This window comes from Protobothrops mucrosquamatus, unplaced genomic scaffold (assembly GCF_001527695.2).
Source record: "Protobothrops mucrosquamatus isolate PMUCROS unplaced genomic scaffold, P.Mucros_1.0 scaffold8, whole genome shotgun sequence".
NCBI classification, from domain to species: domain Eukaryota; kingdom Metazoa; phylum Chordata; class Lepidosauria; order Squamata; family Viperidae; genus Protobothrops; species Protobothrops mucrosquamatus.
This window is the reverse complement of record NW_015386395.1, coordinates 819,350-840,577: the sequence shown is the minus strand read 5'-3', so window position 1 is coordinate 840,577 and position 21,228 is coordinate 819,350. Positions and strand designations below refer to the sequence as shown.

The following is a 21,228-nucleotide window of genomic DNA, read 5'->3' as shown; positions in this document are numbered from 1 at the left end:
TGCAGGATGGGGATGAGATAAAGGGAAAGGTCTCAACTGATGTGGCCAGGGCTTTTTTTCCTCATAGAACGCCCAGAACGGAGTTCCGGCACCTTTTTTGGATGGAACCTTGTAGGGTAGGCAAGGCGGGTTGTATGACGTGTGTGAGTTGCGGCACCTTTTTTTTTTTTTTTTTTAGAAAAAAAGCACTGGATGTGGCATCTAAAAGTAGTTCCCTGGTGAGACATGAGCCCTATGATTCCAGCAGGCCTATGGAATTTGGGCTGCAAAACTCCAGCTGACCACAGGTTGGCAGCAAAGTGACAGCATAAAACTCAATGTTTTTCAACCTGAGCAACTTGAAGACTTTATGGACTTCAACTCCCAGAATTCCCTAGCCAGCATATTCTGGGAGCTGAAGCGCGCCTGTCTCAGTTGCTCAGGATGAAAAACCCTGTCCTCTGCCGCATCTCCTGATGAGCAGGATTTATTTTTTTTTGCAACCCATATACAGTAGCCAGTCTCGATTGGGTTGCTTATGCTTCACTCATCTCGATTGACAGTTATGCAATGAGGACAGGACTCGTGTAGACGTTCGGAGTGCATAAACGTACAAAAGAGGCCGACCTCTAGATGAATATCATCTGTCTTTGCTGGGACAGAGACAAAACCCGCCCATTTATGAAAACTGCAAGTTAGAATAACTGGAAATGAAATTCAGGAGCAAAAAGTAGGACTTGCTGCTGTTTGGATCGAAATCTCTGAGTCCTCTTTTAGGCATCAGAGAAAAGAAATATCCTCTAATGACTCTACATAATTCCTATATCTTCGTTGAAACGTGCCCAGGATGGACCGGCTCAAAGTATGTCGAGTACAAGGCCACAAAAAAGATCAGGTGGGCTAGTGTAAGATTTCATTGAATAACTCTCCTGTCAATATCATGCCGAGGATGCCTATTGGTTGCTACGAGTGTACATGTAATTTACGAGAACTTCCTTTCTATTGGCTCCTTCTCCTAGCTGTTAGGTGGCTGTTCTCGAGATTTTTCTTTCCTATTGGCTACGCTTTTCGTTAGAGGCGGAACGTTCCTTTCAGTTTAGAACCCGGCTGCTGAAGGAGGGCATTGCCGTTGAAGCCCCGAAGAAAGGAGACAAGAAGAAACTGGGGTTCCCCTTGGCCCTGTTTGGGGGCACTCTGGTCGTCATGGAGGACGGTATCTATGGTAAGGCTCCCTGAGAATTTTCCATTGGGAAGCTGAAAGAGGGGAGATAAATGGGCAGATAGTCCCATTACGAGACCCGCCCAATAACTACAATAAGAAAAAGAGTGGGTGGACTGAGCCATTCAGTACCAGTTGCGTAGGGGGCGGGGCTGATCCTTACAAAGAGGGGTGAGGCTGGAGTAAACCATGCGAAAATAGAAGGGGAATGCCGGGTTGGGCCATTCCATAGTAAAGAAAGGGGGAAATCGGGATTTTATTAATTTAATTATAGGCAGCCGACGCATTCCATCCACTAAGATATACCATTACATGAATCGGGCAAGAGGGGGTGGGATTTTTAGGCTATACCATGACAGGAGGGAGGGTGGAATGTACCATTGTCTGTGACTTCCAATTAGATAAAATGGGATGAGTCTGTTTAAACGGCTATCGAAAAAGATGGAGGAGGGTGAATTGGCAACCTATTGAGGGAATTGATGAGGCGGCTCTAAAAAGCACCGTTATAATTTAAATGGGAAGCTGTACATTCCTCGGAGGGAAGGGGCAATTTGTGATTGGATCCAACCATGCTGCGAGGGGAAGGGGGAGAGAATTGTCTCAATACTGTACATCATAGACTCTCATTCTGTTTATTTTTAACGTTACCCCTGCTAACAATATTACAAGTTATTTATTAATATTATTTAATTTAAATGTGTGTGAGCTGCCAAGGGTTGGTTTAAAAAGTCTTGGTTAAAAACGGTCTTGGCATAATTCATTATCATAATGATTTTTATTAAAGTGAATTGGCGGTCCAGAATTGGCTCGAACTGTGGGATGAGTGGCATATGAATTTAATAATAAATAAAATTTATATTATTTATGTGTTGGAATATTTCAGATTTTCATTGCCTCTGGGTTCCTTACATTTTCAATAAAATTTATTAACCCCCATTTCCTCTTTGGAACTGAATTAAAATTTTTGTAACTCAAAAAGATTTTGGATGTTATGCCCTGCCCCCAATTGTTTTACAAACAAACAAACAAACATAAAACACATAAGAATTATTCAGAGGACTGTATGTGCATATGCAAGGCTGTCTTCATTATAAGTTCTTGTTCTGGGTGCGCCTCTGAGCTGAAAGCTGGACATCCTAGAGGAAGTGGCTTTTGCATAGGTTTTTTTTTTTATTATTTTATATCTCTTGAATGGCATACCTGATTCTCTACTCATCTCATTTCCTGCTTTTAACAACCTGGTGAAATAGACTGTATAAGTGTTACTGACTCAAAGGCACTGTCCAGAGATCAACATTTGGACCTGTGAACTTCACTTTCTTGACAGCTTGGTTCCTCTTACGCACACATTGTAAATTAATCTTGAATAACCACTTTAAAACTTGCATCTGCTAAATAAGATTGGAATTGTTTTAAGTTGGTCATAAGTCCTAGCTGGAAGGAGGACTTTGATGTAAACAACATGGATGATGAATAAGTACTTATACAACATTGAAGATTGGCAGTGCATGGACTTGCCTAGCCCAAAGCAGAGAGATGCAACTTAATGCTAGGAAAAATTCCTCGTAGCAAGAGTGATTGGACAGTGAAATCAATGCAAGGGGCTTCCTACTGGTGCATGTGTTCATACAATGGCTTAACCACCACCTCTTAGGGATGCTTTCATTTGGATCGGGTTATAGACCAGTATTTGTCAACCTCAGCAGCTACCATATAAGATGTGTGAACTTCACCTCCCCATTCTGGAATTATGAGAGATAAACTCCTCACATCTTCAAGTTGCTGAGATTGAGAAACACTAACATAGAAAGCTGAAGAGATAACTTTAAGGATACAGGCAAGCTTATTATATAAGCTAATAAGGTTGAAACATTCCTTGAAGCTCTGGGGAGCAAGATAATATTGGCAAGAGACTCGGACAAGTTCTTTTCTGATTTCACTGGAACATAAGAGGGAGGAGAGGTAAAACACAGCAAAACTTGCAAGATTCTGTTGTTAGAGCCTATCTCAATAAAATGTAGTTTTAGACTTCCTGTGAAATCTGTGTCTTTTTTGGTTAATAATTTAATTGAAGGTTTTAATAAGCATAGTAAAAATCAGTACAAACCAAGCTAGAAGAAAAGGGAAAATAAAAGTTCAGAAGATGCAGGAAGAAGAAAAAAAAGAAGGCAACAAAGACAATAATTAAAAAGTAACATCAGGCATATGCTAATATACTGACTATTCATCCTCTTTTAAAGTTACAAATAAAAACAAAAACTTTTATTAATATGCAATCAAGAAATCATCATCTTTTCAATCCAAGTTCAACAAAAAAAAAGTCCATTAGGACTTAATAGAAATATCAAACAAGCAGCTTATCCCTGGTCAAATAGTCCAACTTTATATTCCTTTTTTGCTCTGTGCAATCTTGACCTTTAAATCATTCCTATGGCATATTGGATTTGATCATCACTTTTTTATATTTAAATGGAGTTTTCAAATCTTCCATTAGCCTACTCTGAAAATCCCATAAAGAGGCATTGTCCAGGATTTTTTGCCACAGCTGTTCCAGACCTAGGTCCTTTTAAAAAATTTGTCTTAGGTATTCCCACTTCGTTAATATCAGTTTTCTTATTTTCCATGCCTTCAAACTCTAATGTGTATGTCAAGTGAAGGGTTTTTTTTAAAAAAAAAAAAATTCTCATCATCTAAAAGTTTCTCCATTAAAATCTATCTTTTCTGAGGTATTAGTTATTACTATTTCAGTTCATGCTTCAAAAAGCTCTTTTAAGATAAGAAAAGGTTATACCCGGCTTACCCATTTAAAGCCTTTTCTGCCTGGGCTTTTATTTATTAACATTTATATGGCCTCTCATCTCACAAAGTGACTCTGGCCAGCTTACAACAAACTCCCTCTAGTGTTCATTAGTTTTCTTTAAGTCATTTCCTATGAGTATATTTACAGAGTTTTTCATATCTTATAGCAAAAATAAACACTCTGGTCTCCCAATCCATTTAAAACTTTCTTAATTTTTTTTTTTTACTTTTTGCCAATTGTATATTACTTTAAATTCTCTGCTTAAAATTTCTTAAATCCAAACAAGAAAGTGAAACTCACCAGGTGTCAAATTAAGGCTGCGGTTTTGAAGATCTCCAATATCCATGAAATGGTGAAATGAAACGTTTCTGAATGTGATTCCAAAGTGCGTTCGATTGGCTTAATGTCTTTAGGAAAAATTCTGCTGCTACTGAGAGCAGAGATGTCATCTCTTTCGCTCCTCGTGCTCAAACCCACAAGAGACCACTATTTTATGGTCTTCTCATAAAGAGCTGTTGTGGCCAAACTCTGAAGCTCTCCTTCAGTGAGATTCGAAGAACCAATCTACACTCCTTCACAGTCAACCATGACTGAAGAAGCCATGGGGAATCTGTTTCTGATCTGGTCTACCTTGAAGGGCTGATACTATCTGAGTAGAAAGTTGGACTTAATACACATATTGGTTGTCCTAGATTTACAACCATAATGGATCCTGCCCATTGTGGTCTCAAGTTGTGACAATCATAAACCAGTCACCATGTGACTGGCCCAATTTTACAACTTTTTTTTGTGAAAATGAGAAGTAAATGCCGATTTTCAGCAAAACATCATAAATCAATCATGTGATGGGGGGGGGGGAGAACCAGCCATTGGAACTGAATTATAAGTACCTTTTGGGGGGAGGTCTGTTGGAACTTTGAACAATTGCTAAGCAATGGCTGCATGTCTGTATGTCTCCTGATTATGTGACACTGTCACAAGTTCCTGAAATGGAGGCATGATTGGAAAAGACACCTCTGGCTTTCCCTGATGGTTCAAAGTGCCAAGAGGAGTATGTTTTCTTCAGTCTGCTTCCTTCCTTCCATTGCAGTGCCTCCAGATCTGACACCAGAGGAGAGGCTAGAGTTGGAGAACATCCGGCGACGGAAGCAGGAGCTCCTGGTGGAAATCCAACGCTTGAGAGATGAACTCAGCGAAGCCATGAATGAGGTGGAGGGGCTGGAGGCCAATGAGGGAAGGTGAGGGATTCCTTCTCCCTAGAGAAGATTGTCTAAGGCACAGGTTCTCAACCTTGGGAAATTTAAGGCACATGGACTTCAACTCCCAGAATTCCCCAGCCAGCCATACTGGAATTCTGAAAGTTAAAGTCCACCCATTGCCAAAATTGGGATTCCCTGGTCTAACGACTGCTTTCCTAGCAAGACATCATGATTTCAAGAGAGATTTTTCCGAGACTGTTCCAGTCTTCTCTGAACATATGAGTCACTTAGTCATCTCAGGATATGCCAGTTCTAATTATCTGCAGTTTCCTTGACTTCTGAGATTTTCATTCAATATATGATACAAATAATGTGGCTTCCATTGGCACTGAAGTATTTTTGAAAATTTGGGTGCCTTTAATTTTTTTAAAGATACCCCTCACTATTGAGCAACACTTTTATATAAATATCACTACAGGTATTTATTTCTTAGCAACCACAACTGGGACCAGCAACTCACTTGTTAAGTGAAGTGCTTGCAAAATGAAACACAACTGTACTTACAATCCTACTTCAACTTTCCTTTCCTGTACAGACCTGCAAAGGTCGTGAATGTGAGGATTGGTCATAAAACTACTCTATCACTTTTGTAACTCTGAATAGTCACTGTATGAGGCTGTTTCTAAATGAGGACTATCTGTATCTTAAGAAGTGTTCTGCTCATATTTTGGAGAGAAAAGGAATGGCTCTGTAAAGATGGTGCTTATTAGTATTTGGGTGAGCACAGTTGAAACTCAGTGAAAATACTGCTTCTTCAGCTGTATAGTGTGTACTCATGCACGGTTTTAACTGATGAAAGTTGGTCAGTCTCATCAAAATCCACATAAGTCAATGACAAAAAGTTATTTTATTGGGTTGCAGCCTTAATTGAAGGAGATACTAGGCTGAACCTCTTCCCTTGCCTTGGGGGAACCATTTTTTTCCTCTGTTGTGGATTGGGGAGCTGAATTAAGTATATTCTTCATAGCTACTTATATGATATTATAAGAACAAAGGGGTATTGTGAGGTAGCATCATTCTTGAGAAAGAGAAAAAAATAAATGATTGCCCGAAAGGATCTATTTATTTTAAATAGTAGGACCCCAGAATCTATATCATATGGAGAGGGTATACCCTTGTATCATGCAGATCCATCCTTTTCCTTTCAAATAATGTGTTTTTATATTTGCATCTGAACAAGTTAGGATTTGGTTGCTTATGCCCGTTATCATTTAAATCTACCTTTAAGTATGTCCTTCTCATTTATATTATCTTTCCAGCTGCTATACACAGAAAAGTATATATTTTAAATGAACAAAAGACAAAATGCTGTATAAAAAATGATAGCGAGAGCATGCTTAGCATCCACTGAAGCCGGTAGCATTCACAGGTAGCCCTGGGTTTTTTACCACCACTCGTTCAGTGTCTGTTTGAAGTTACGGTGGCAATGTGTGTATGATTCCTGAAATTATGGCTGTTGCAGTACCCCTGTGGTCACACATCAAAATTTGGGCACTTGGCAGCTTGCCATACTTATGACCATAGGGGTATCTTAACTCTATCTACCTGCCTACCTCCTCCTCATCTCTGCCCTTTTGGATGCTCTGCACAGTAGTGTTCCTCGGACTTCGGCAGTTTCACCCACCAGCCACCTCTAGGTCCGTTCCAGCACTACCGCTGCCATCACCACCACCACCACCAAGGAATGCTACTTTAAGCTCCACGCTACAGCCAGGCACTACAGCACAAAGCCTTTGTTGCCCTGCCCTCCCGTTAGCCCTGTCATGCCCAGCTGATCTTCACTATCTTCCTCCTTCCACTGCTGACAAGCTGTGCCCAGCCTTGATTTATGCGAGGCAGCTTCTGGCCATGTCAGGCCTTCTCCCCAAGGCCAACTACACCTTTCTCTAAATTTTGTGTGTCCGTCTTGCAATCCTTCAGAAGGCCTGAGTTGGGGCTGAAATAGAGGCCCAGCAGTGGCTGGCTGAGGCTGCTGAAGGCCCCAGGCCCCTGCTTTAGCCCTGGCACCACCACTTCCACCACCTCTGAGGGGTGTCATTGTGCAGGGTGGCCAAAAGAAGATAGGCAAGTGGGGAGACTTACAGAGGAGGCAGCCCCATACCTTCCAAGACCTGGGGGGAGGGCAATCTGGGCATGGTTTGAATCAAACGGGTCCTCGTCTAACAACCAGCCGGATTTGGTTAAAGGTGACAACAGAGCCTGCTGGTCATGTGATGTCGTGCTTTATGACTGCCGTCACTTAGTGATGGAAATTCTGTTCCCAATTACTATCATTAACCGAAGACTATGTGTGTATTCAAAAGCCTAAATGAGCTTTAAATGTTGCAGTCCCTTTCTGTAAGAGTCAAAGGTGTGAATTCTTTGTCTTGGACAGTAAAACTCTACAGAGAAATCGGAAGATGGGGATGGGCCGTAAGAAATTCAACATGGATCCCAAAAAAGTGAGTGAGGGAAAGGTTTGCATGTTATGATATCTAAAGATTTGTCCAAGGGAAAACAAATGTTTCCTGATGACACAATTGCTTGGAATGAGAAATCATGATTTTTTTTCCAGGCCTCCTTGGGATAGAATTACATGATTGAAGGGCAGGAAACCCATTTGAGAAACCTAGCGAGCCAGTTTGGTCTAATACTTAGGTATCAGGCTAGAAAGCAGGAGACTATGAGTTCGAGTCCTGCCTTAGCCATGAAAGCTAGCTGAATGACTTTGGGCCAGTCATTCTCTCTCAGACAAACCACCCCACAGGGTTGTTGTGGTGAAAATAGGAAAATGAAGGTCTGTTGGATGTGTTTACCACCTTGAGTTATTTGTACAAATCATGAAGGTGGGATGAATGAATAGATGGATGGATGGATGAATAGGTAAATAAACTGACTAATTAACCTATCAGATTTCTGAATTAAAGATATTTTGAGGGTGGGAACGTACTTGTGTCTGTTCTACAGTTGTTGACTTAATTACCTTTTCCAGGGAATACAATTCCTGGTGGAAAATGAACTTCTGCGCTCTACACCTGAGGATATTGCTCGCTTCCTCTACAAAGGGGAAGGCCTCAACAAGACAGCCATTGGGGACTACCTTGGCGAGAGGTGAGCAGGAATGGGAAAGATGGAAGGCGCAAATGAGAGAGTGAGAAAGATGCATCCATTGATAACACAGTGCAGATTAAGCTACAGTAGAGAGCTTCCCGGGACACTGGAAAAGAGCACAGATACTAAAGTGTAATAGATTAAATTTATTCAGGAAGGAGGCGTGTTGCCAGTGAGAAAATACCAAATCTGAGTGTTTTAGATTGAATTTTAAGCAGATTGAAGAAGTCATGAGGGAAGAAAATAGGGTAAACATTTCAGTGACTGGGATGGTAAGAATGATTTTGCCTTCAAAAGGGGCAGGATTAACACAAACTCTCTTAATCTTTTATTCAGGGAGGAGTTTAATATTGGTGTCCTCCATGCCTTTGTTGATTTGCATGAATTTACTGACCTCAACCTAGTGCAAGCGCTCAGGTGAGTCTGGAAATCTTCAGCCATTTACTATATTAGAGTCCTCATTAGCTACAGTAGTTTTCCAAACGTTTGGCTGCAGTACTTCTCGTTCCTATGCTGAGGGGTGAAAGTTAAGAGCAAGATTTTACTGTTTTTCCTGCTAAAGAGAAAGCAGAGCTTGCCTGAAGCCACCTCTTCTGTTGTTGCCTTACCCAACTCAGAGCCCTCTAGATCAACAGTCCCCAACCTTTCTGGCTCCGTGGACCGGTGTCAGCAGCAGCAGGGGCAGGAGATGGTTTTGTGCGTGCCCCCTTTGCTTGTGCAAATGGAGCTTCACACACTCGCCTGCCACTTGAGCCGCAGATCAGTACCGGTCCATAGACCTGGAGTTGGGGACTCCTGTTCTAGATGGATGAGCATCAGTTCCCACAGTCCTTCCTTTAATTTTATAAGAGGAAAAATGCCATCCTTTGGCATTTGTCACATTTATTACACTGAATCAAGATTTGTTCCTGGTTTCTCTACATCACTATACCCCATTTCTTAACTATCTCATGATGTGTTTCTGTATAGACGGGTGGGGATCTTTGGCCTTCCATATTTTCTTAAACTATCAACTGCATAGTGCTGTGTTTACTATATGTGAACAAATTGTAGGTTATTTTTCCTAGGTAAAAAGGACAATGATGATAATGCATAAGGCCAAGCCCTATAAATGCATAGAAAACTAGAATTGAGAAGCACTATAAATGCATAGAAAGCTAGAACTGAGAAGACAGCAACAGACAGCACATGCTGTCTCTGCAAAGAAGCTGAAGAAATAGTGCAACATCTAATTAGCTGCAGCAAGAGGATCACACAGACTAACTACAAACAGCGGCATGACAATGTAGCAACAGTGATGCATTGGAATTTCTGTAAGAAATACCACTTGCCTATAAGCAAGAATTGATGGGACCACAAAATATACAAAGTAATAAAAAATGAAGAAACTAAAGTGCTCTGAATTCAAACAAACAACGATCTGCCATGTAACCCCCCAAATTTAACAATTGTTGAGAAAACAAAGAAGTCTAGGTAATGGACATTGAAACAGCTGAAGACAACAGAAGAGAAGAGAAAGAACTGGAAAAAATCATAAAATTCTAAGACTTGCAAATAGCATTATAACAACTGGCAAAAGAAAAAGGAAGGAAGGAGTCAATCTCTCTGAACGAAGAATGCATAGCCTAAATTTGAATTTGTTTTCTAAACATGCAATATTTGTACTTCTAGATGGATTTAGAGATACTGGGGGAAAATTAGAGTGGTCTCTCGTGTTGAGGAGCACTTCAGTCTTTGCTAGATATAGGGAATGCTGAAAATCAAATGCAAAGTAATGAAAGAGGATAGAAAGACACAGGATGCAAAACATCCCAGGCATGGAATCAATTTGTATAATGAGATCTGTAGGATCCCTAGTTTTCAAAATAAAGAATACATCCAATACAGGTAGTCCTTGACTTACAACCACAGTTAAGCCCAAAACCTCTAAGCAAGACAGTTGTTAAGTGAGTTTGCCCCATTTTATGACTTTTCTTGCTACACTTGTGAAGTGAATCACTGCAGCTGTTAAATTAGTAACACGGTTGTTAAGTGAATCTAATTTTCCCATTGACTTTGCTTGTTAGAAGGTTGCAAAAGGTGATCACATGACCCTGGGGCACTACAACTGTCATAAATACATGCCAGTTGCCAAGCATCCAAATTTTAATCATGTGACCATGGGATTGCTACAAAGATTGCATAGTCATAAGTCATTTTTTTTTTCAGAGCTGTTGTAACTTTCAGTGCTCACTAAATGAATGGCTGTAAATTGAGGACTACCTGTATTTCAGAGCAGACAAATGAAAACTTCCCCTGTGTCTGCATTCATGGCCTCCCGTTCCTCTGCAGGCAGTTCCTGTGGAGTTTTCGGTTACCAGGAGAAGCCCAGAAAATTGATCGTATGATGGAAGCCTTTGCTCAGCGGTACTGTCTTTGCAACCCAGGGGTCTTTCAGTCTACAGGTACAGCATTTCTTGAGAAAGAGAATGGGGGCCTCTTAAGTTGTGAACTACAGACTTTCTCTGGGCAGTATGAATGTGGGCAGTATTTGAATCAGACTCTGAATATTGAGTACCAGGATATTCCTGCCATTTATTTCCCTGTGAGTTCAGTGGTATTTGAGTGCGGAGCGTATTTTTCCTTCGATGGGCTTTTACGGTTGTTTAGGTTGCAGCTCTTCTTTCTGTCTCCCATTGCCACATTGTAATATAGAGTAGCCTGAAGACTCTGATCTCTTCTGTAATAAGGTACACACAACATTCAGAGCAGCCCAAAAGATGCAAGAGTCGCAAAACAACAAGCTGCACTTCTGTGACTTAACGTTCCCTCCATTATTTTTCCTATAATAATGATTTAATTCTCTAACGAGAACTTACAAGCAGAAAATCCTGTACGTTACATCTACTCAGATGCCTAGAAATAAGCTCTGAAATGCTTATTGGGTTCTTTGTTGGTTTCCCCTTCCTTCCCCAGATACGTGTTATGTCCTCTCCTTCGCGGTCATCATGCTAAACACCAGCCTTCACAACCCCAACGTGCGAGACAAGCCCACCGTCGAGAGGTTCATCACCATGAACCGCGGCATCAATGACGGGGGCGACTTGCCAGAGGAGTTGCTGCGGGTGAGGAGTTATAGCAAAGTGAATTCAAGGCCCGTTTTTTAGCTACACGATTCCCTTGTTTGAAGGCTAGTGGGAGGGAGGAAACAAACCACCTTTTTCAGTTGTTGTTTTTTTACCATTGTAAACATTCTCTGCGCAGTTCTGAGATACTTTTACGTAGGGTTTCCCAGGCTTCACAACTTTAAGACATGTGGGCTTCAATTCCCAGAATTCCCCAGCTAGCCATACTGGCTGGGGAATTGTGGGGGTTGAAGTCCACACATCTTAAAGTTGCCAAGGTTGGGGCTCCCTGTTTGTTTTAACGTAATGGTATTACTGCAACTGCAGCTTCTTCTATATTCATTTTAAATATTTTGCTTTTGTTTGTAAGTGCGTTTTCTGTATTACAGGTAGTCCTCAACTTACAAATGTTCATTTAGTGACCGTTCAAAGTTACAATAGCAATGGGGAAAAAATGACTGTTTTTCACACGACCATTGAAGCATCCCTTTGGTCACATGATCAAAATTCAGATATTGGTGGGCAGCTGGTTCACATTTATGACGGTTGCAGTGTCTCAGAGTCACGTGATCAGCTTTTGCGACCTTCTGACAAGCAAAGGCAATGGGGAAGCCAGATGCATTTAACATTACTAACTTAACATCTGCAATAATTCACTTAACAACAGTGGCAAGAAAGGCCATAAAATGGGCAGTCTTCACTTAACCAATGTTTTAGTTAGCAACGTAAATGTTGGGCTCAATTTGTAAGTGTTGAGGACTACCTGTATTTTGTCCACTCCATTGTGTAGTCCACCAAGCATGGTCACTGTGCCCTGGAAATTCAAACAGGCATACCTTTTTTCTTGCCAAATTGGAAAGGAATATAATTCCTGCCTATAATTCCTGTCCTTCCTCCCCTCCCGCTAGAATCTGTACGACAGCATCCGTAATGAGCCCTTCAAGATCCCAGAGGATGATGGGAACGACTTGACCCACACATTTTTTAACCCCGATCGCGAGGGCTGGCTCCTCAAGCTGGGTGAGAGGCGCGCCCCCTGTTTCCCCGTAAACACTACGGCCTTTTCTCCCCTTCCCCACTACCCTTCCCCCTGCCCTCTCCCACCACCCCACCCCATGATCTTTGCACGTCTCTGCACTCTCCTCTCTTCCCCCCACCTGTTGTGTCATTTAAAGCATGACCTCTCTCTTCATCAGATCAAAGGGATCCTCCTGAAATCCACCCTGATGTCCCTCCCTTTCCCATAAACCAGAGATACATATCTGTCTATATATATATATAAAACCCATGGGGATCCATTCAATTGCAGAGATCTCCCTTTTTTTCTCCCCACCTCCCACTTGAGGTGGATCTTCTCTTGACAGATGATGAGAGGGGTCTGCTGGGATTTTTTGTGAATTGCCTTTAAAAGCAGGCAAGTTAATTGAAAACCCAGCGTCAGGCCACTGAAAGCCATATCTCTGGCGTCTGATGTTTCGCCATTATTGCTGGTACCTTTTCAAACCTATTGGATGCATCTGTAAGTTGGGGATGGGGTGGGGGACAGGGAGGTTAAAACAATGGAATATTCCAGGCTTAAATCGGGATTCATAGTCAGACCATGCAGTCTTTACTTCTCCACACTATTTAGGGCAATTAGCAGAAGTACTATCAGTTTAACTTCTGTCATTAAACAATTTCATTAGTGTAGATAAAAACCCACATTATCTACTCTTGGACTACTTTGTAAACTAGAGACAAAGAATTCCTCTTTGGATAAGGAGCTTTATGATGTCATTGCTAGCTTGAAGCAAAGTGGAATAGTACTCTTGACCAGAGTGGGACATAAAATAGATAAGCTTTAGGAGTCTGAGGGAAACTTCCTGTCCATCCAAAGTAAGCTAAGTGCAGTATAAGGTCCAAAGCAGACAAGGCCACGAATGTAAACTCAGATCCAGCCAGAAGAAATCCAAAGCAACATCATGGAGTCAAAAATGTTATAATCCTTGGGATCAGCTGTTTTAACTGATTGGCTAAGCTGGTAATGTGGTCTAAAAGGTCCTTGGGAAACTCAACTTTCAGTCTTCTTTGGAAACACATGATGGCAAGATGGGATTCCGGTCACTGAGTCCTGGTTCCCTACCAGGAGATTGAGATAGAATAGTACAGGTAATCCTCGAATTACAACTGTTTGTTTAACAATCATTTGAAGTTACAACGGCACTGTAAAAAGTGACTTACAGATAGTTCTTGCATTTATGACCACTGTGGTGTCCCCATAGTCATGTGTGCCCAAGGTCATGTGATCCAATTTTGGGCGCTTGGCAACCTGCATGCATTTATCACAGTTGCAGCATCCCAAGTTCATGTGGTCACCATTTCTGACCTTCCCAGCCAGCTTCCAACAAGCAAAGTCAAGGGGGAAGCCAGATTCACTTAATGACCGTATGATTCACTTAACAACAAAATGGTCATAAACCTGGTCACAACTCGCTTAATGACTGCATCACTTAACGACAGAAAGTTCCAGTTCCAATTGTGGTTGTAAGTCAAGGATTGTCTGTAGCAGTGCTTTATTTTGCTCGGAGCAGAGAACAAGTTAAGGGATAAAAGCATACAACTGGAGGCTCTTTCACAATTGCTGGTCGAAAAAAACCCCTTTTAAGTTCTTTCACCAAGGATGTGGCTGTTTCCTACCACATCACCTTTTTCTGTGCTTTGGCGTTTGATAGAGCATCACTAGAATGTAGTGTTTGCTGTAGGTAAAATATTATTGCAGGCCTTCTGCTGTCAAACTGACATAGAGCAGGACCGATGGACAGTAAAGAGGAGAGTAAGGATTGTGTGGCCCAAACATCGTATGTTCAAGGTGGAGGAAACAAGAGAAAAGATGCAACATTTGGGCAGCGGGGGGGGGGGAGAGAAATAGAAGCTAACCTAGTCACTTTCCTCAGAGGAGTTAAATGGACAAAGTGAATTAATTTCGAAGAGCTGTGCTTGGAATCCAAATTCCTGGCTTGACCAAGATGCAGCTTGCTGGACAGGCCAGAGCCCTTGGTGACTTAGAACATCTATCTATACAAAAGAATGATTAGCAAACCATTGTTGCAATCATTTTTGCCTCCCTATGGAGGCCGTTAATGTGGCAATGTTGGTTGCATTGTGGTTTGCAAATATTGCCTAAACTGCTAGAACAGGGATGTCCATCCTTAGCAATCTTAAGACCTGTGCCCTTCAACTCCCAGAATTCTCTAGCCAGAGCTGAAGTGGGAGCTGAAGTCCACAAGTCTTAAAAGCTGCCAAGATTGGACCCTCCTGTTCTAGAGATAGGGTTTCCTCTAATCTGTCAAAGGTTTAAAAGGCTTTGTCACTTAGCAAAGTTATGCCTGTCCCATTTATACCCATCCCCATAAAGTTTAAAACCTTCCTCCCTCTGCCTGTCCCATTTTCCCATCCCATTGCTCCCAAATGCCTATGTCTGTGTTGGAGGATTTTTGATTTGACCATGTACTTCTACCTTATGTTGATGTAACTTGTTCTCCTTTCTCTCTCTTCCTCTCTCTCTCTTCCTCTCTCTTTTTTCTCTTCCTCTCTCTCTTTCTCACCCCCATTCTCTCTATCCTGACTCCCCTGGTCCCTGCCTTCTCTCTCTTTGCTCCCTTCTTTCCCCACCACTGCTACCCTGCCCCCCTCTCTCCTCCACCATCCCACGGCGCGGACTACATTTGTTCTACTGTCTGAATACTGCCCCCAAACCAGGAGGTAGGTGAGAGGAGGGGGCCTTTTGTTTTGCAGCTGAGAGCTGGTTTGCCTGCTGCATTTGGGACTGGAAGCGGGTCTGCGGTTGGGTTTTAGGGCACGGAGGGGTGGGACATGTGGGAATATCAGTTGTGACAGGGCTCAGTGGATACAAAATGAATGTGGAGGAGATGCAAGGAACTAGCAGTCTCTTCACCCCTAGAATGGGACATGTCTTGATGCAGGGGCAAGCATCCATTTTCTGTTGAGAGTCCTATCATTCCCTCAGTGATCATCTGTTTGGGACCATTTGCTAATTGGAGGGTGGGGCTGCAGCAGAAAGCAGTGGGTGGGGGCACCCATTCTCTCTTTTTGACATATCCATCACCCTTCCCTTTCTGACACTTTCCCTTCTCTCTCAATCTGTTCTGTCCCCCCACACACACACACCCATTGCAGCAAGCTACCAGGTAATAGACACAGCTGTTGACGCAGGTCTGAATTGATGATGCTTGTAGTTTTAGGACAGGGCTGCATACAATGAGGCTGTGGTGCCACTGGAGGGAAAGACAAAAAAAACCTTAATGGAGTGAGAGGCCGAGCAAGTTTTGTGGGGCGGGAGAGAAAATGTCATCTCCCCAAGGCGATGGAGGTGTTTTGGAGAGGTATGCAGATAGGTTATGAATTGTCCACAATCTGCATGTCATAAATAGTCCACCTGTCTTAATGGGTTACTATTTAGTAAGGAGGCCTATCCTTTCCCCCCCTATTAAAGTGAGAGAGATCTCTATATCTCTATAAGGTGGCTGCCACAGAGCATAGATTCTTGTATTTTATAATACTCATGCAGACGTCGAGATGCAACTTTTTGTTGAGAGGCAACATGTTATGAATGTCAGCCTTCAAGTTGTCCTTATTTTCCCAGAGGTATCTGCCTGGCAATTGTCGGAAGCAGCAGAAGACTGGGTTACATGGATTTTTGGTGTGTTCTGAAGTTCCACATAGAGCATTTTGGCATCTCAGCTTTGTCCATTTCCACGGGAGAAGCTATATGCTCTTTGAATTTAATTTAATTGGGGAATGCAAAAAAAAAAAAAAATAGTTGAAATCCTTATCCAGTGATAAGCCAGATTTGCACCCATGCATATGTACAGATTAGCTTTGCCTCAAGCTGGAAATGACTGCTGGCTTTGCAACAAATCTGAACTTATATCTTGCTTCAAGCCTAGAGCAATTGCTTGCTTTGCATGCTAAAAGCCCTGCTCTTTCTGAAAATGTAGGTTGTGTTCAGAAGAATCAAGTGCTTATTATGCAAAAGCTGTTTTCTCTCTGGAGTTGAGAACTTTGTTCAGAGAGGCTAGAAATTTCTCCCAGACTCCTCCACAGTGGCCTTGTTTAAAGCAGATTTGCTTGCGAGACACATTTATGCTTTGTTGGACCAGCTTGTCTTAAGTCAGGAATATATTTGCTTTTTAAAGTGTCAATTTATGCTCAATGATAACCCTGATATTTAGTTGCTAAAACACACGTCCAAACTGACAATAAATTAAATCTGCCCCCACTGTTGTGAGCTTCAGGACAGCCTTACAAATCTCAGCATAAAAAGGAGCTTGAATTGTATCCATTCTCATGTTTACATTAAGGAGACAGTAATAGGAGATAGTAAATTAGAAGCCCTCAATGTTCATATAATAAATCCATTGTTGGAAAAGGTACTATTTTGCGAACTCCTAGAATCCTTTCCAGCTGTGTTTCATTACTTTGACTCAGTTTTATGTTCTTTTTGTCTTGTTCTTCCTTCTTTTATTTTCCCTCATGTGTCTTACGTTGTTTCTGTATTCTTTATTGCATTGGCTTTGTTCATAAGCATGGCTTCCCGTAGAGAAGGTAGAGAAAGTTTTGCGAGCAAAGTAAACATAGATGTAAAATGAGAACGGATTCCCCTTCTTGTTTTCAGGAGGACGGGTGAAGACATGGAAGCGACGCTGGTTCATCTTGACTGACAACTGCCTCTATTACTTTGAATACACCACAGTTAGTACAGTTTCCCTCTCCCACCCATCCTGCACTTCCTCTATTAGCAAGTGGGAATCTTAAGAGTCCTAGGAGGGTTTTGCAATTCAGGAAATCAAATGGCCCAGTTGGGCAGGAAGGATGGTGACAACAGGATGGCAGTCCAGGAACAGTGGCCCACTTGGAGCAGAGAAGCTGCTCAAGAAATATTATTTTTTGCAAGAAGTATGTAGGCAGAAAGAAGGCAGGATATAGCAAACTGTTCTTCTTAAGCTCTGCAAGATTAACAGCCGATGCATAACTGCTCCCGCCATGATTTTTATGGCTGTAGCCAAAATCAGCAGTAACTCTAATGCAGAGCACCAGGGCTGTTCCAAGTCCTGCAGTGCCATAGTGCTATAATAGATGAGTACATTATGAGAAGCTAGGCAGAGACTGCCATCTAGTCTGTCATACTGGTGAAGAGCTGGTTTCTTTGGGTTAAGACTCTAATCTGCTTTATGAAATCTATATCATCTTAAGTCATTAGATAATTATGGCGAGATCAAATTTGGGTCGGCCACCAGGACCAGAGATTTTGGACTCGCACTGGAGCCCATCTTCAGGAAGCTTCTCTCTTTTGGAATATGAGTTGGCCTATTTTGTGAGTCGTATATATGTGGTGTCTTCCTACTGGCTGATTGATGTGTTGATGGCTGACAATTGGCTGTCATTTCCTTGTGCTGGTACTTGATAAGCTGGTGGTAAATCAGCACTCCTGTTAACAGACAAGGGGGCCGTTTCCCAGGCTTCAGGCACTTCCCTGGCTAACACACTAGTCAGCCAATAGGAAGGCATCACATAAATATGATTCACAAAATAGCCCAAAGGACATATTCCAGTAGACAGGAGTTCCCTGAGGATGGGCTCCAGCACGAATCTGAAAGCTCAGAAAAGTAAAACTCTGGCTCAAAAGTAAAACTCTGGTTCCGGTGACCAACTCAGATTCGATCTTGCAACATGATCTTGGGGCATGTATATTTGCCTTCATTTGTGAGATAAGATTATTCTCACTCTTGATTTTACCTTCACAACTGCCTTGTGAGGGAGTTCCAGCTGAGAAATAATGAATCTAGTGAGTTTTGTGGGGGAGCGTGTGTGTGTGTCCAACATTAAAACTATTTCATTACAGCCTGCTCATTCTTCAAACTCTAGAAAAAGTCCATTTAACACAGCCTTTCTCGAATGTGTGCCTTCCAGACACAACGAGAATACAGCTCTGAGAATTTCCAGTTAGACTAGCTTATGGTTAAAAATCCTTGGAGCTATCATCCCAAATTGGGGAGACTAATTAAGCACTGCCTTCGAAAAGATTTCTTGGAACAGATGCTTTCAGAGTCCTAAGTCTTACCTATCCAGATTATTGGGCCTATTCTGTTTCATTCATATCTTTAAAATCCATTTTTAGGATAAAGAGCCAAGAGGCATCATCCCATTGGAAAACCTAAGCATTCGGGAAGTAGAAGACCCACGGAAACCAGTAAGTGGTGCTGCATTATGATTGCTTACAGCAGGGGTCTCCAACCTTGGCAACTTTAAGACTTGTGGACTTCAACTCCCAGAATTCTTCAGCCAGCTTGGCTGGCTGAGGAATTCTGGGAGTTGAAGTCCACAAGTCTTGAAGTTGCCAAGGTTGGGGACCTCTGGCTTACAGCATTGCTAAAGTGGCAGCTTGCTGAATGAGATTCTTGGTTGGCTACACTTTGCAGAAAAAATTATATTTAATTTTTCTTCTGATTGTCTGCCTTGGACCAACACTCCACAAGTAAAGCTTGGGCAGGCAGGCAAATAAAGCAAACCTTGAAGACACTGGATGGGCAGAGAGTTAGCAAAAGCTTTTTTTTTAAAGTTCTAGGAGAGATCTCTTCATTTACCTCTGTTCCGTGTGGTTCATATGGTTCACAACCAAGCTCAGAGAGCACCAAGGTCTCCACAGTTCAGCCCTGAAATACAAGTATTTGTTTCCCTTCTCAAAACATTCTCTTTTATTTCCCTTCTCTGTACCCCCAAATCAGCTGGAAGGCATTTTCACGAACCGTTTGCAAATGGCTGGCTTTTAAAAGGCTTTCTCTTCCTTTCATCACTCTTTTATTTTATTTTTGTAGAATTGTTTTGAACTCTACATTCCCAATAACAAGGGCCAGCTAATCAAAGCCTGTAAGACTGAGGCGGATGGACGTGTGGTTGAGGGGAATCATATGGTCTACCGCATCTCGGCGCCTACACAGGAAGAAAAAGACGAGTGGATTAAATCCATCAAGTGAGAATAAGACATTGTTTCTTTTTCAGGATTCTTGACTCCCAGCTCTAGCTCCTGATATTCCACCTTGAATTTCAAGACTTTATTTAGCAGAAAGGAACTGATAGAATTTCTGTGGAGATTAACCCAAACTTTAGCACAGAAACTTCACAAGATGTTAGGATGACCTCCCCATGAATCTTAAATTAGGGATCTTTTTTTTCCCGTCTGTTCTTCTCAGTTAATATCTGTCATGCAGAGATACTATTAAATTAGAAAGATTTCTTCTTTTCAGGAAACCTTTGGTTACATAATTCAGAAATGAAGAAATTGATAGAATATTCTTAATATAGTCCTTAGAGATTTTGGAGCTACAGAAAGAGGAAGAAAAACCTGATTTGGTAATCTTAGAAGTGGTTCAATTATGTAAAGTATTGTGGGGGAAGAATACGTTAAGGTCCCAAGTTTTAATCTTTCCACATGCATTAAGAATAGGAACAGTCCAAAGAGGCTTTTATGCAGTTTAATAAAAGCTAAATGTTTCATTCAACATTCTGAATAGCACATAAATTCATAGTAGGATTCTTGGAAAACCTAGAGCTAAATAAGGCAAAAATTTAATGTCGTAGAAGTACCACTTCTCTGCAGTAACATAGAGAGGTGGGTAGGTGGGTAATGCAACATCTGCGATCAAAATATTATAGCCCATGAAGCTTAGACATGTCCAATTTGCTTCCTTTAAAAATAACTTAGTAAGTTACCTATTGTAATCCTTAGTCAAAACTCTCTCATTTTAATCTGTTGATCTGAGGTTGCATTTCCTCATTGCAGTGCATATAGCAAGCTTCCCTAAAGAGCACACTGTTTGTTGTGACTTAACATGTCAACAAATATGTATAAACATACACTTTACTTCCTTTCCTTCCTCTCACTTTTTCTTCATTTCCTTGTTAAGAGAATGTTTAGGCCATTGATTTGATCCAGTTTAGTTGAAGGGTTAGTCGGCGTAGCTGTATAACACAATGGGTGGAGCTCATAGAGTTAAATTGAGCTAAAAGAAAATTTTATGGGAGCCCAACCACTATCTTAACCTGTTCTGCAGAGCAAAGGCATAACATGGCATAATTTCAGATCATAGCTTGTCCTGTGAACACAGAAGTTCTCTTGACATCAAACTAATCTTGAAATGTGGTGTGTCATATAAAAGCGAGCATTATATTAATGGCTAAGCAGGATTTGGAGTTTGTACTTCCAGATCTACCCACCAGCTATGCTGCTCGAGGTTTAAGTGGGGATGGAGGGGAACACGGTCCCTTTCCCTCTTTTGTACCTGGCTCCTTAATGCTCCATATCGCACTTTTTCACAGGGCTGCTGTAAGCGTGGATCCTTTTTACGAGATGTTGGCTGCCCGCAAGAAACGGATCTCAGTGAAACAGAAACAGGAGCAGGCATGAGGTGGGGATTAACTAGTTCTCATCCTTTCCCCTCTCTGTACATCCTCCTGTATCATCTCTCGGATCTTCTGACAAGCCCACCTGGGTCGAACTCCATGAAACCAACCATTCCTATTGTGGGTCCACCATGCTACTTGGCCAGTCTAATGGCATGCCAGCATCCCACTGCCTCCACTCACTCATCTCTCCAGAGCTTCCTCTAGCCCTGTGGGGGTTTGCCAGTGGGACTTGAGCTTGGGAACTGCCAAGGTGCGGCAACTTCAGGGAATGGATGCATCCTTTTGTTTTTGAGGCAGCTTCTCCTCCAGACTGAA

At 41.9% G+C, this 21,228-nt stretch overlaps 1 protein-coding gene across 2 annotated transcripts; it reads left to right on the top strand.

Moving 5' to 3' along the window:
- The first annotated feature begins 1,155 nt into the window (after positions 1-1,155).
- LOC107282477 (cytohesin-2) lies at positions 1,156-21,005 on the top strand. Of its 2 annotated transcripts, XM_015810254.1 has the most exons (13): positions 1,156-1,201; positions 5,089-5,236; positions 7,632-7,698; positions 8,229-8,347; positions 8,684-8,764; positions 10,679-10,791; positions 11,303-11,451; positions 12,360-12,471; positions 15,190-15,192; positions 17,126-17,202; positions 18,629-18,700; positions 19,326-19,480; positions 20,827-21,005. In XM_015810254.1, exons 1-13 carry the CDS (start codon positions 1,183-1,185, stop codon positions 20,912-20,914), a joined length of 1,203 nt encoding a protein of 400 aa, XP_015665740.1. In that variant the 5' UTR covers positions 1,156-1,182; the 3' UTR covers positions 20,915-21,005. The 2 variants fall into 2 exon arrangements, with proteins under 2 accessions (XP_015665740.1, XP_015665739.1); XM_015810253.1 differs by lacking the exon at positions 15,190-15,192.
- The last annotated feature ends 223 nt before the right edge of the window (positions 21,006-21,228 follow it).

Bases quoted from the DNA above. Each gene is read 5' to 3' on its own strand.
- LOC107282477 (XM_015810254.1), top strand. The intron at 11,452-12,359 runs GTGAGGAGTTAT...CCCTCCCGCTAG, and splicing joins TGCCAGAGGAGTTGCTGCGG to AATCTGTACGACAGCATCCG. The intron at 17,203-18,628 runs GTTAGTACAGTT...ATCCATTTTTAG, and splicing joins ATTACTTTGAATACACCACA to GATAAAGAGCCAAGAGGCAT.